The sequence below is a fragment of the Hippocampus guttulatus genome, chromosome 11 (genome assembly GCF_054856545.1).
Source record: "Hippocampus guttulatus isolate MCC_2025c chromosome 11, RoL_Hgut_1.0, whole genome shotgun sequence".
In the NCBI taxonomy this organism is placed as follows: domain Eukaryota; kingdom Metazoa; phylum Chordata; class Actinopteri; order Syngnathiformes; family Syngnathidae; genus Hippocampus; species Hippocampus guttulatus.
In genome coordinates, this window is record NC_141271.1 from 6,149,147 (window position 1) to 6,164,994 (window position 15,848).

General features: G+C 42.6%; 1 protein-coding gene across 1 annotated transcript in view; it reads right to left on the minus strand.

Annotated features, from left to right (window-relative positions):
• itgb5 (integrin, beta 5) overlaps positions 1-15,848 on the minus strand; it is a 42,525-nt gene that overhangs the window by 14,244 nt on the left and 12,433 nt on the right. The window contains exons 9-11 of the mRNA XM_086123486.1: positions 13,200-13,334; positions 8,654-8,828; positions 7,311-7,565 (exon numbers count right to left, since the gene is read on the minus strand). Coding sequence (XP_085979612.1) covers positions 7,311-7,565; positions 8,654-8,828; positions 13,200-13,334 — 565 coding nt within the window. The remainder of the gene's footprint in view (positions 1-7,310; positions 7,566-8,653; positions 8,829-13,199; positions 13,335-15,848) is intronic.

The following is a 15,848-nucleotide window of genomic DNA, read 5'->3' on the forward strand; positions in this document are numbered from 1 at the left end:
CAAAAAAACTCATCATGGGCTGCAATGGGCCATATCAGGAGAGAAAAGTGTGTGTGGTCCTCATCGTCCCCTGATGATCTAACCCACTGAGAACTTTTGGTGCATCCTTAAGCCAATGGTCTATAAGGCTAGGAGGCAGTCGCATAGTCAAGTATGAATGGATCCATGAGCGAAAAGATGTGGTTGACATGCAGTTCCGAAGGAAGCGATAATGTGTACGATGCTTCGTAAGCTGCCAATGGTTCAAAGAGAAGAACACATCTAGTACATGTGAAACAAGAGTTGACGGCGTGTTGCAGAAAATACAACAACACACTCATAAGTGCAAACAAGCTAACCGAAAAAAAGAAGTTGAGTAACAAACGTACTTTATAAAGCATTCAAAAAGGAATGGCCATCCATGGATAGAGACCAGAAAGCAAGGCTCAATAAATCAACACGCAAGTGGTTATCCATGACTAAAGTCTGAATATTGCGTCCCACCCACTGACTCCAACTTTCAAAACGAGAACTGCTCGTTGATCAGTTTCCAAAGTGACGGCTCATTGTGGTTCCATGCGCTTGTGGCTTGTGTCATGTTTGCCTTTCGTTGGACTTCCTCAGACAGATTGTCTTACTGCGAAAGGAAACTGGATCGGCGCGATCTTCTGCGGCGCACATTCGGTCGGCGGCGCGGAGAGAACGACGCCAAGAAGTGAAAACCACGACGCTTAATGACACAGGCGGCTTTGGGTGAGGAGCATGGTTTGCTCACGGGGGGGGGGGGGGGGGGCTGATTTAGCCTTTGAGACTTCAGAGGAGAATATAAAATGCACCCAAGCAGCTACTGCAAGGAGTAGCGTAAAGGAAACAGTCTGTGACCGGTCCCCTCCCACACTTCAAGTAAATCGAGACGACGGAGGACAACCCGCCAACAAAGCGACAGTCAGCGACCGCAGAAACCAATAAAAGATGAAGTGAATCTTCTCTTCCCCATCAAACTGCTGATGAGGCTTTCATCACACGTCTCAAAATATTGAATGTTGTGCATAGTTTAGTCGGGGAGTGACCCTGACTAAATGTCATATGGACATTACCTACTATTAAAGAATGATTTCTAAAAAGTTGCAACAGTATCCTTCTGTCGTGATATGAGGGAGACAAGACATTAAGGGTAGAAACTTCCACATTCGATATGTCCCCAGAAAAGTTTTCAGTCATGAAATCGGTTGGTTTTAAAAATATATGTACACAAAAACTACAAACATGTCATGTTCATGGAGGATGGGAGAGAGTGAATATGAATCAAATGTTGTGAGTTTTTTTTAAACCTTCATTTCTCAGCGTATAATGGATACATCTTCTCAAAAGTCAAACCCCGATCGTGCGTGACATCAAGAGTGAGGTCAGCAAACATTGTGAGACTTCGGCATTTGAAGAATTAACACCAAGGGTGTGTTTTGTCTTGGATGATGCATGAGATGCAAACACCCTCTTAACTCATTCACTCCCAAAGACGTTTTTAAACGTCTTTTCAGACTTGTCCCAGAATTGGCTTGTACTGAATGAGTTAATCCTCCTTGTGACAGGTTGACCCTGGAACACATTAAGAAGTTTTACATAATTTCTTAGAGGAACCAAATGAAACTGATTTTGATCTTTACAGAAAAGGCCATTCAGTTATGTGCGGTTTAAAATGTGGTTGCAGTACTATTACTGCCTATAAAGTGAAAATTGCGCGAGTCGAGACATGTCATGACTCACGACGCTGCGTTCAGGGTGATGAGAAAACAACTTTTTGGTCTCTGTGTGAAGGAGAACCGAAACTTTCTGAAATAACAAAAGCTTGCAAAACCTAAACGAGTGGCCGGATCACCTCGAGTCGCGATTACAGGGATCAGGAAGTTTGCCGAGCGCTATTTTAATGTTGCTGTAAACACCGTCACCAGCTTAACAGTGCGCCATCATTACCAAATGCATGGAGAGTGTTTAGGCAGCCGCTGGAGTTTGCCGCTTGTGCGACGTAACATCAAGGAGAAGCAAAGTAAAATGGAGAAATCTAAAGGCGCGGTGAAGGATAGAGTTCAGTGACAACAACCTAGGATAAGAACAAAAGTTCACTAAAAGCGATGTAATATGCATGCTAGGCCAGTAGTTGGCAATGTCATATAATAAACTCGACACACACAAAGAAAGTCCAGCCACTACCATCAATGCCCTTTTGAATACCCTTTGTCGGCGTCTAAGCGAGGTTGAAATTTGAGATTGTTTAACCCCTTCAGGGACAGCGGTTACTACAGTGGACAGCTGATCATGTGATCAGGCTACAGGGTGCATGAAAGGGTTAAATAAAATGAATGACAGCGATGCATAAGCACTGATGCGCTAATGCTGAGGTCCACTTTTTTTTCAACAGCGATGACACTAAACATACTTTTAATTTTTACTGACTTTCTAATGTCTTTTTAACAAAGAAATAATAGCATCCATTTTGAAACATGCTTTTAAGACTCTAAAACTGACATCTGCCGGCTACGCAAAGCGTCCGTCAGCACCCTGTGAGTAAAAGTGATAATCATCCATGGCTGCGGGCTGAAGAACCGCCCAAAAATCTCCCACAGACACATCACCTGTTTTGGGACTCTCCACACCTGCATGTTCAACAAACAATTCAGTTCTGGTATTTGGGAGGATCAGATTTCAAGTGAGAGTTATTAGCCCGTTGCGATGAGGTGGGAAAAGGGTGCGGCACTCAGTTTTTTCTCCCAGCAGCGTTGCCGGAGGATTTTGTCTGTCACGTTCAAGTCGAGTCACGTCTCAATAAGAAAAGAGGAGACAATGAACCAGTTTTACCACAGGAACTGGATTCAGTTTCCTGAATGAACCATGATCCCGAAGCTGACCCGGCAATTCTCAGCCGTCGTAGGTTGCATCACAGCCACTCATAGCCCCCCACCCCCCAATATTGACCTGACATCTTAGGAACAACTTGCCACTGACAGGGCAGTTTGGAGAAGAACAACTGTTGATTGCAAAGACTTATACGAAAAGGCATCGGAGACAGCAGGACGAAGATCAACAAAAACACGGAGAAAAACAAAAAAATTAGAACCAACCACATCCACCGCCCACACGACACGACATGTGACATTTTTGCCACGACTATTTCACCATAGGCTGGGCCTTCTAAGTCACGCCCGCCATCGACCACAGCCGGCAACATCCTAACTACAGACAAAACAACTGCTCGACACAAGGTTCTCGATAATGGTAATGATATCAGATTATACATTGTGACGTTGCGTCTGTGTTTTTTTTTGTTTGTTTTTTTTTTCACCGATATTGTGCTCAGAGTCCTTGAGCACTTCAGTCATGTGGCAAATTCAATCAAGTGGCAATTCAAATGAAATGAAATGCCACAGTGATGGAAATTGTGTGACTCACTGTCTGTGGTGGTGATTTTTGAACAAGCAATTTGTTACGTCAACCAAACCGAGCAGTTAAGAAAAAAATCAAAACTAAAAAACATAAATTCGCATTTACTGACTGTACATTGTACACACACATATAAAACATGACAACATGAAAAGAATGTATTCGGGAGATATAGGAAATATTGTGTAGCCATTACTATTTTACTGCACAGTGCTGCAAAATTAGCAGCAGGGTTGGGGGGGTCAAAGGGTTCTTGGGGAACAGCAAGCAACAACAATTACTAGAGGAACATAGATTTCCCCTCCTACAAAAACAATTTATGGATTAACGAAAATAAATGCCTCACTTCAAATAGATCAGTGGTTCTCAACCTGGGTTCGATCGAACCCCAGAGGTTCGGTGACTCGGCCTCAAGGGTTCGACGGAGCCTTTGCCTCGGAGGTTAAGACACACTCGACTCAACATTAGTTATGACACGCCCACAGCAGATGATCACATTACATCGCTTGTCCAATCAGTGCCGCGGGAAACTTCGTTCGCTCAGTTGTCAACGAGTGACTGTCGCGATAGTACATCGTGTGATTTTTTTTTGTGTTTGTTTTAGAATTTCTTTAATACATGCTATGTCGAGCCCAAAAAAAAAGCCGTCAGAGGAATATTTTCAACTTGGATTCACATGCATCACGGAAAGTGATGAGACTCAGCGTCCTATCTGCATGATTTGTCATGCCCAGTTGAGCAACTCAAAACTGAAGGAACACTTCGTGAATCATATTTTTATGTTTCACTAATGAAGGGTTCGGTGAGTGTGCATATGAACTGGTTGGATTTGGTATCTCTGGGCTAGGTTAAGAACCACTGAAATAGATGGTTTGTTCATGCCCTGCATCGTAAAAAAAAAATCAACCAATCAATCAACACTAAAGCCCTTACTCTACTGAGGGGGCGAACGATTGCATCAGGGTTCATTCAAGGTCACAAATGTTCATTAAATGTCTGCCTAATGTTCGCCATATTTTGAACATATTTTGAACAGATTCAAAATTTCCTTGCAACAACAAAAGTACAGCCGAACGTCTGGTGACCATTTGGTGAACTTTACGGGCTTGGATGAACCCTGAAGAACCCTGATGAGATCACAATATCGACTGCCTTCGGAAACACTCCCAATTGTTCAATGCTCAGTGGAAGGAGGGGCTTGAGCGGCTGTAATCAACTCAATGAATGAAACTTGTGTGTCATGGTAAAAGTCTTTGCTCCAAAATCACCACCTGCATAGCAGACGTGACATCTGTCAAGCTGAGGTTTACAGTGGCATTACTTGGGAAAGTGGGCTTGAACTTTTATTTGTTGCAACAAAATATGAGTGAGTGTGGGGGGAGACAATCAGAATAATCATAATTTTTTTCATTCAAAAAAAAAAAAAATTTAAAAACCAAAAATAAACACATCAACTCAATTACCAGTGTGCCTCCTCTTTTTCCCTCAGTAGAAAAAAACAAACCCACTATCGGTGACTGTCATTGGCTTGACTACAACTGTTACCAGCATGTGATGGCAACAGAGGACATCAAAACACCACACACAGAGCAGGAATGGCATCTGTAAGGCTGAAGTTTACAGGATGCAGGAGCAAAAGCTGAATGATAATTAAAAATATATATATTTATATATACACAGTATAGCATTTTGTTGCCCCCGTGTATCACTGATTAAAAATTGGGGCGCCCTCCAGCATTTAACTTGCCCATTCCTGTATAACATATAATTTTTGCAAAACAATTTTTCAATAATGAAAAATGTCACTTAGAATTTGTACAAATACAGTTGTCCCCTTAATAAAAGGATGGTCGACTCTATGCTTGAGTAAATAAACTCCCAGCGCGGAGGAAATATGCTACTTGAAGCATTAGAAATTAATAAACCGTGAATGAATGAAGGATCAACATACAACACAAGAGTCAAGTGATGGTGATGTTTTCACCAACTTGCGGATGAAATGACTCAATGATTATATGACGCCGGCACAGCGCAGAGAGACATAAACACAAAAGGCAGCCGCCCACGTAGGTAGCGAGGATAAGATTACGGGAACATTCAGGCACAGAATGTCATCCAACACTAATACCAAAGTGGACACAAGTCATGAAATGAGGATTATTTCTTTCAACAAGGAATGCCTCAAATGTGCACCTGCACTATCACGTTCTAATCAAGCATATCTAATAAACCCTAAGCGGTCCTTTGCAACTTCAAGTGCACCCAAGGCTTAAACATGCACCTTGACACATGGACCTGAACATTTTAAAAGGGTGTACTGGTCTAAAAAAAAATGCTGGCAAGAAATTGTGGGACAATATCTTGTCCAGCAAAATTTGTGAGCATCACAGGATAAACGGATGCATTTTTTTAGAGTGCTTTTCTCAATATGCAAATGCTCAAAACAAAATGTCACCCTGGTGAGTAAAGATTATTCCCGTTTCAGTTGCAGGATTGGTTCCCTCCACTTTCGACTCCATGTCATTGGTGAACGCTTCACATTAATGCTCTTTAAGCTTTAATGAGCGATTTGGGGGAAAAAAACGTCACTTTTATCAGTTTGACACTGCAAAAATAGAGCGATATTTAGGCCGATGGTGAAAGCCGGATTAAAATACACCACGGGAGAACAAGTCAAAGTCTCTTCAACCCTAAAAACAATATTTATTATCAATATTGAAACTTGAAGTAAACATTTCCACGAGCGCACTGTCGCAGTCACTTGAACGAGAACGGCGTGGCCCGCTTTTATTTGCGCTGCCTTCGCTGTCAACGACGCCTGCCAGACTCCACAACAATTATCAGAGGACATACATGATTCATCTAACTGCATCAGATTTAATTCTGAATGTAAATATTCATATTTTGACTACTTCAGCAAGTTAGAGCGCGTTTCTACTATTTGGAGCATTGCTTTTTCGGAGAATGTCTTCCATATGACAGTTAAAAGTGGTATTGCATGAAATCCTGAACTAAATCGAAAAAAATCAATGCGTTTATCGTGATTGGAATCGGGCCCTTATGAATCAGCTCGATTTTAGAAATATGAATCGTTTCCCAGCCCTAATTATTAACCCACTAAACCACCTTCTTAAATCACACCTTCAGAGTTGCTCGAGGGAGATGGTGTGTGCCGTTTGCGACTGTTAGAACCTCATTAAGGCCCCATGCTGGGCGACCAGTATAAGACTACAGAAAAAAAGAAAGTGTATTGGACTGTTAACATTTAATGACCGCAACAAACACCAGGCCTGTTTCCGCATTCTACACCAAACACTTGTTGGGCGTGCACCCAATAGAGTCTGGCATTGTGCAAGCCAGGACTGTCACAAAGCAGCCTCTGTGGCTTGGGGGTGCACCAGTGGCCTCGCCTCTGGCCAGGAGAACCCCAGTGTTCTGGGAACGCAATTTGATCAATCCTGGGAGAACTTTTTTTTGTTGAAGCTGTCTTTCCACCAAGTATGTTTGCAAGCGGGACTCGACGGATCGGTTCACCCTGATCAACTCAGCGTTTCTACTGGGTGTGCGGTAGAGGGGTGGGATTAAGTGTAAATCACAATACTGCCAAGATATTTTTGCCCAAAACACCAACATTTCATGGTGAGTCTAAGTGGATAATTTGGGACTTAACTGCATTGCTTCATAGAAAAGGGACTGGTTAAAGGACTGCTAAATATAAACTATACATCAAAACCAAGTACGGTGATCCCTCACTTATCGCGGTTAATAGGGACCGAGACCAACCAAAACAAGAAGGGAGAAGTGGTTTGATATACAACTGAATTGAGTTACAGGCCTGGTCATGGAACAAATTTTACTTTGAAGTCAAGGTACCAACTGTACTATTTCGACGTTACCTGAGCACAGGATGCCTTTGTGCCGGGCGCATGAGAAGTCATCACACTGGCAGAAGCTGCCGTAGATCTTGCCGAACTCAGACTCGTAGCACAGGCATTGGTTGCAGCTGCACTCGCCGCGCCCGCTGCACACCTGCTTGCCCTCGGCCTCTCGGCAGGCGCTCAGGTGTATGCTGCTCGCGTCCCCCTCCTGGCACTCGCAGCGGGCACCAAGGTAGCCCGGCTCGCACTGGCAGCTCCCACATTTGTACGTACCTGTCAGGACAAACATTTCAAATCCATAATGTTCAAACCGCAACTGCATATTGCCGCATAATACAAGTCATTTCTATATGCAATTATTTTTTTCATTTTTGCTTAAAATGCATAACTTCAAATTGCCAGTACAAAGATTGAAATACAGTAATCCCTCGTTTATCGCGGTTAATGGGGACCAAAACAACCCTCAATAAACGAAATTCCGCGAAGTAGCGACCAATTAACATATACAGTATATATTTAAAAAAAATTGCCCCACGTGGGCCTTTGCGTTTGAGCAGAGTGCACTAACACACACACACACAAACAGGCCAGCGATCCAGCAGGCGTGCAGCAGACGTGTTTATGAATAGTCAATTAAGGTTGTTTAGACAATTAAGGATGGAGAGACCTGCTTTTGTTCTTATAAGTCTCTCTCTCTCTCTCTCAGCAACACACATACACTCACTCACCTGCACGCCCATGCGTGCACCACACACGCTTGAGCAGAGTGGCACACTCTAGCACGCATAGTAAACAACACCTAGACACAGATTTCTGCAGACTTCAAAAAAATATATATATTTTTTTATGAATGTTTGAAAAAAATGCACTGAAGCCGTGATAAACGAACCGCGAAATAGCGAGGTATCACTGTAAACTGCATGCATGATTTCCATTTTGGAATATTGAAGTGTTCAAAGCAAGCACTGCCATGGTTAATTATGATCTCTCTCTCTCTCTCTCTCTCTCTCTCTCTCTCTCTCTCTCATGCAAACTTGGTGACTGTATGCTTTTTTTACCAAGACAAAAATATGAAGTACATCACAGTATTTATTTTCCAATATCCTTATACACAATGCAAAATACCACAAAATGTATAACTTTTTTACTGTTTTAAAATTTTCATATCTTGCTCCAATACTGCTTCTTGTAATTGTTTTACTATTTTTTACTAACTTAAAAAAAATACATGTGTGCTATATTTTGGCATTATTTTAGAGGGCTGTAAAAAAAATTATAATAAAAAAAGGAAAAAAAGAAGAAAAGAGAGAATGAAGTCTTTCCTCTTGTAATGAATGGACTAACAAACAGATAACAGTTACCAATGGAACTGCAGATGGTGCTGTTGATTTGGGCCGCTCGGGTGCAGTCGCATTCACACTGGTACTCGACGGCGACTTGCAGGCGGTCTTTAAAGCCCACCGGCTTGATGGTGAAACTGTGGTCGATGCCGTGAAGAGGACAACTCCTCGCCTCCACGCTCACGTTAAATGACACCTGGAATGATAAACAGGAAAAAAAACCATTACCGGTCGGTAGAAATTAAAAAGGTCCATTTATTGTTTTGGTTACTAATATTTTGACCCTCTCATGTCGTCAGGAAAGGTAACCAAAATACTGAAAAAACGCTCTCATGATGCAGTGCTTTCCTTCAACACGGCAAACAACAACCACACCTGTTTACTTGGAGCAGTGGTGACAATAGAGTGGACATTTAAATCTTGTAATTTGGGGTCTTTTCTGAAAGGACAATGTTGAAATACTGTATAACAAAACATAGAACAAAATTCGGTGAAATAGTTACCTCTGTAAGAGGAATGCAACTGATAACAAAACACTAAAAAAAATAAAAAAATAAAAAACCCACCTTAAACATTGGCTAAAAATACATCAGATATGCACCCATTAAACACCGTTTCCAGACTCCAGCCCGTTCCAGCGAATAATTGAGTACTTCAGCTGGTTGTATGGCCTGTTTTATGATGTCTTACCTATTTGGTTCTTATTTCTGTCATCGTGGTTTTAAAATTGTATGTGTCTCACTGTGCTATTTTAGAAGCCTGCCTTGGGACTACGGCGGAAAACTAGCATTTATGCTAAGTCCGGGGCGTTTACACAGTTTATTGTTGTGTTAATTCATGTGCACTGTCCCAATGAAATAAAATAAATAAATCCGGCTGTATTACTCACAAGTCAAGACCTGATCAGTTTCCAGTTGGTGCGAAACACAAAAATACTGTACACTTGAAAAATGACACTGTCTCGTCATTTACCGTATCTCTGCAAAATCATGGATTTATTCAATCTTCCCCAATTTTTTTTTCATATTGAATGCCATTTTCCAATACATAAATGGCTTAATTAATTTTCTACTCAAAATACAAGTACGGTGACCAAAATATTAGGAATGGCTCTCAGTGTGATGCAGTGTAGATAATAATAGAGAGGCATTCTAAGTGTCAATCAAACGTGAGAATGTTTCTTTTTTTTTTCTTTTTTAGGTCGAATTTTTGGATTGGATATGATTTCACTGTGCAGCCGTATTTAATGAGATGTTCAGTGAATGGATAGGAGCATCAGAACAACACAACTGCAGCCACAGTAGCTATTGTTTCCATATTTGCAAGACAGTTAATGTGCTCCATATTGGCAAACACAGCTGCCACGCACTGTCACACATACGCACACTGACCTCTACATGACCGTGTTGTGTTTACAGTATACCAGTGGGTGCGGCTCAGTCATTGAATCAACAAATTGAATCTCTGATAGCTCAGAGAAAGGAAGAAGAGTGACCCAACCCGAAACACGGTGTCCACGTGGGATGAAAGTAGAAGGTCAAATCCTGGAAGCTGTTCAAGCTCGCGTCTACACCATATTCTCCTCACTTCCTGTAGGTGGTGTAATGGCCACCAGCACGCGCCACACAGGAAGTGGTTACATCACATGGCGGTGACAGGACATTCCATCCCCCTTGCCGCCTCCGTATCACTAACGAGCTAATGAGCAAGGCACACAATTAAATTTAGTGTAAATGTGAATCGCGCGGAAGGCCCCGGCTTCATGACTGTCATAAGGACAACCGAGGGGGTTGTCAAAAGTTGCGTGAGGGAAGTAGGAGGAGTAGAGGACACAGGCAAGTGTGTTGCGAGTCATTGAGAAAATGCAGTTATGGACTAAAGTATTCGGACAACAATGTGTTTTGAATGGTACAGTAAGTATGGTTCATCCTTGATAGAGAGTGTACCTAAAACAGTTCCCAGAGGAACTTCACGCAAAATTTTCTCAGACTAATTGCAAGTATTGCAACACATTCCTCCTACAGAAAGTTAAAAGTGAACAGAATCGCGGAAAGGAACAGTAAGGTTCCACCTTTGTAGAAAATGAATGAATCTTGAACACTTGCCCTGAGGAACACCACTCAAGATTGTATCTGACTGAGAGGACTGCTCACAACCTCTGTTCTAGTTTTTTTTTTTTTTTTGGGGACTTGTTCCCTCCACACTAAATTCATCCATGCCTGCCTAAGTAAGCCTTGCTTTGTGCACAGGGAACAAAAAAGGATGATCCCCAAACATTTCCCACTAATTTGGAGGCATTGTTTGCAATGTCTTAAAGTTCGGGATTATGGTTCCAGGGTCAAGCCCAACCACCGATTGACTAATTAGAGGAGTGATTAAGATTTGGGTGGCCAGAGTTGTACTTTTACGAATGATTTCAACTTTTTGTGACCCAGTGAAGAGTCAACACAGAGACAATTGTCGCACTTTCCTCCAGCCAATGTTCCACTTCCTGTTCCTTAACATTAGACCTTTCTCTCTTTGGCAGCACTCATGTCTTTCTGTGGTGATGCCAATGAAAGGTCTGACCACACTTTTGAGGTCTCACAGCAGGACATAATTTTACGTTATTGTATACTTTCCAATGAACAACAACAACAACAAAAAAAAACAGAGCATAGTTCCCATACAGAGTGGGAAAGTTGCTCGATAACCATTTGGTTATATTGTAACGTAGAGTTCTTTGGTTACCACCGCATTTTTTCCCCTCCTTTGACACCATCGGTACCCTTCTGTGGCAGAAAAGAAAAAGATGCACGATGATGATGAATTTTTACAGGAGATACTGTATGAGAGACATTATTGAAGAATATCTGGGTGGAGTTGTGAATTGTAGGACGGGCGTTAAATTGCAGACAATCACAATGTATCCCACCGAACATCCTGCAGCTTTTATCATCATTCCAATACACAAGTCAATGAAACACACAGCACTCGGTTGCTCTACCAGGGCAGAAATGAGAAAATAAATAAATAAATAAATAGAGCCTAGTCAACAAATAAATAAATAAACAAACAAACATCTTTCGAGTCAATATGTGAAAAATGTTCTGTGGACAAGACGAAACTACCGGTATTAAATTTCCATCCATTTTCCGATCCGCTTATCCTCACAAGGGTCACGGGGGGGTGCTGGAGCCTATCCCAGCTGTCTTTGGGCAGTCGGCGGGGGACACCCTGAACCGGTTGCCAGCCAATCGCAGAGCACACAGAGACGAACAACCATCCACGCTCACACTCACACCTAGGGACAATTTAGAGTGTTCAATCAGCCTGCCATGCATGTTTTTGGAATGTGGGAGGAAACCGGAGCACCCGGAGAAAACCCACGCAGGCCCCGGGAGAACATGCAAACTCCACACAGGAAGGCCGGAGCTGGAATTGAATCCGGTACCTCTGCACTGTGAGGTCGACGCGCTAACCACTGGACAATCGGGCCGCAGTATTAAGTTTGTCAAAACAATCACGACAATAAGAGCAGCACAAAATGCTGAGAGACGAAAAAATAACTAAAAAATAGCAGGGAATGGAAAGGGAGTGTGGTTGCTTGCAGTCTAAGTGTGAGAAGAACATTTGCTTAGCTACCGATGCCCTGGAAAGAATCCCTCTTCCTGCCAAGTGTTTTTTTTTTTTTTTTTGTTTGACAGTCGCTTTCCTCCATGAGCCTACTTTTGTGTGAGGTCATTGACATGCAGCATCCCACTCCACGGCGGGAATGCACAGAGGGAGCGACACCCCCTCTCTCCCCGCTAAGTCTTTGCTCTTAGCCTGCAAACACTTTTCATTCGTCAGCATAAAAGATGTGAACCCCAACTTTTTTGGGAGCCCCTCGTCCATTCAGTGGAGCCGCCATTCAGTAACAATGTCACCCAAATCCGCCCTCTGAGGCCCCGGCCACTATGCGTTGCCATCCCAACAGTCCCAGGAAAATAAAGCCAATAAAAGGAAACGACACAAGGTTTAGAGGGCAGACTTCCAACTTGTACAAAGCCGCTCCCAAACATTTTCAATACACCAAGGTCGCAATATACATTTTAATGCTATGGCTGGCGACGAGGAAAGAAGAAAGAACACCCATTTAATTAGTATGCTTCATCATGGGATACATAAAACAAAGACTTCTAGCTACGAACTCACTTCATCCGGGCTGGTTACCCTGAATAACTGGTGAGCGTTAACACTGTGGATTATTTGCAGCCACGTTCTTTATTTTTAATGTATGCTAGGCGGCAGTGATGCAGAAATGTTACGGCTTAGCTTTTGCTGTCATTATGGTAGGTTTCAGCTGTAATGTTTTATAAAAACCTGCTGTGTGTTGAGATATGGTAGAGAATGAGGAAATAAACACAAGCAGGAAAAATACCTGAAATTCTTTTCCTTGAACCTTTTTTTTTTTTTTTTTTTTTACCTATTAGGATTTGTTTGTTGTGCCAAGAAGCTACAGTACGTGTCAACTGCCAAGGCACTTTGCAGCATGGCAGAAATAAATATTCATCAAGTGAGGAGGAGAACATGTGCATGGACTCACCGTGTCGCCTATTTTTAAGTCGGCGCACTTCCAGAGGCCGGGTAGCGGTTCGCCATCCTGGCAAGTGGCGGTGAAGGACAGGCTGAGGTCCTCAGGCTGGTCCCACACTGTCAGCTCCACTTTGGAGCGGATATTCTGTGAGGGTGAAAAAAAAGATTTGTATGCTCAAGTTTTACTACTCTTATAATCGGGAGAACGGGGAAAACATGGCTAAAGTTTTAGCCTTGTCAGTCACAGTTTTTTATGGACTTGCGAAAACCAAAGGCTCTGCACATGGAAGTAGATTGAGCGTGTGACTGCTTAATGCACATCTGGAACCTTGCAACATATTTCATGCCATTTCCCATAACTGATTGTAAATCAATTGTAAAAGTGTTCCACCGCTGGCTTTGTTGTTTTAATGGCAGAAGTCACGTTAACACAGTAAAACTCCACACGGAAGACCACACAGCTTTCCGGGTGTTATCAGTGCTACAGTTACGACTTAAGCCACTCAGCATTGAAGAGAAATAGAGGCCATAACCTCTGCTTGAATTCTGATGAAGACTGACCCCCAATAGTTGCTCAGACTGTCACAGAAGCCAAGCCACAATTAGTCACTCAAATAAATATAAAGGTGCCTCTCTTTTCCCATCAGGAAAACAAAAACAAAAACATGTTGGAATTTTAAATTTGTCAGTCCAGAACTACAATCGTTTTTCACATGGACATCCTAGTTAACTGCTGAGTGCATTCAAGGGAGTAGCGAAATGTCCGGCCAACGACGACATAGTCTTCATGTGCGTGTGTGTCCAAGAGTATGAAAATAAGATGGTCGTTAGCTTCGCTAGTTTCAGCTATTCCGAATGCCGCTAAAATTTATTCCAGCGGTATCTCAGGACTGGCGACGTTATGCCCAATAATCCACCGACGACAACGGTGCGCTAACAAGAATTTTATGCTTCAAACAATAGTTTCCAACTACCATTTCAATGTTGGACCATGTGGAAGGGTCGTAACAACAGCCACCGACACGACGACACTTGTGTCGCTTGATGACATTGTGTCATAATCTTTGTTGTAGTATGGCAAATGGGCTCCAGCCCTACTATGCAGCCAAAAACAAGATTGGCAGGAAAGTCATTTGCAAAATATTGAAGTCTGTGCACAAATACAATAAATAGAAATAGTAAAACAGAAGAATGTTTGATTATATTTCGATTGACTACGATGGTCCGCGTTCCAACACGCTATGTTTTATAAAACAAGGTGAGACTGCCCAGCCGGTCGAAAACAAATATGCGGAGAATGAAAGCGATTTCACTCCATTCAAATAATGTCCTCCCTGCTGACAGATGCTTTGGCCACCATTTGCCTTAGATACCTCAGGTCATTATAACATTGTTAAAACAACAAATATAATCTTTTGCAATGTTTGCTATCATCATATGCGAGTGTGCCCTCCTCCGCGGTCTCAGTTGACCCTTCACACGCTCACAGCCCGCAGTAGCTTTGAGTTGCCGACTGCCTCACAGATAAATCAGGCGGTTACACAACAACGTCCTGCAGTCGCATCACTTTTGGCCATCGCAGCGCAAGGGATGCAGTTTGGCAGCTGGAATGTTAATAAGGCCATGAGTCAAAAGCGCCATTTCCTTCAAGCTGCAGTCACACAAACCCCGCCTGTCCCATTCTCCCGCCCAGAGGCCCAAAAACATCATTCGGCTCAGGCGGGGAGTGAATGTACAACACCCACGCGGCAAAAACACGTAAGGGAAGGTCTGACAAGTTTTGAAAAATGGCAGTTACGTTAAATTTTTGAGGGCCAGACAGATTACTCTGCAGTCCATACACAACTGTACAAGAGAGCCCAAATATTAGAAAGAACTCTTAGCCTAATGGAGTGCAGTTCTAAACAAATCTTACTCATAAACACATTGATAAATACATTGTGCCATTGTTTATATTTTGCCCATATTTAGAAATAAGTCATACCATATACTTGACACAAAACCCGACTTTACTGTCACTCCATGTGGTCTTATTTTCTATATTCACTTCACATGATCTCATTCAAACTGGCAAATCCAAATGTTTGCTACCGTGATGACAATCCCAGATTTTAAGCAACTGCCTCTGTGTCAGCTGGAGCCTCATAAACAAACTGTGTCTGTGTGCGTACTTGGGTCAAGACTTCAAAGACTTGAATTTGCCTCCTCACCCAAATAGCGCAAGATATTTGTTCTCAACCCCAGTTTCACTAGAGAATATACGACCAACATTGTTTAATATTATTCAACAAATGCATTACAAAGTTAAGGCCTCCCCTCATCGACAAATGAGTAAATAAACATTCCCTGACACCGTTTATTTGCCCATTTTCAATGTCGTTTGTTGCGCGTAACTGAACGCTTATCGCAGCCGACTTGTGTGAAACATCGGATGCACCCAATACTGGTCGCTAGCCAATTGCAGGGCACTCATAGACAAACGTTCACGTTCACCCCCCATGGATTCGTTTGTTTTACTTGCATGCATGCATGTTTTGGGAATGCTGGAGGAAGCTGGGGAAAACCCACGCAAGCACAAGGAGAACATGCAAAAGCCACACAGGAGTTGAGATTGAAGTCCGGGATATCAGAGCACGAAGCCTGACATGCTAACCGCGAG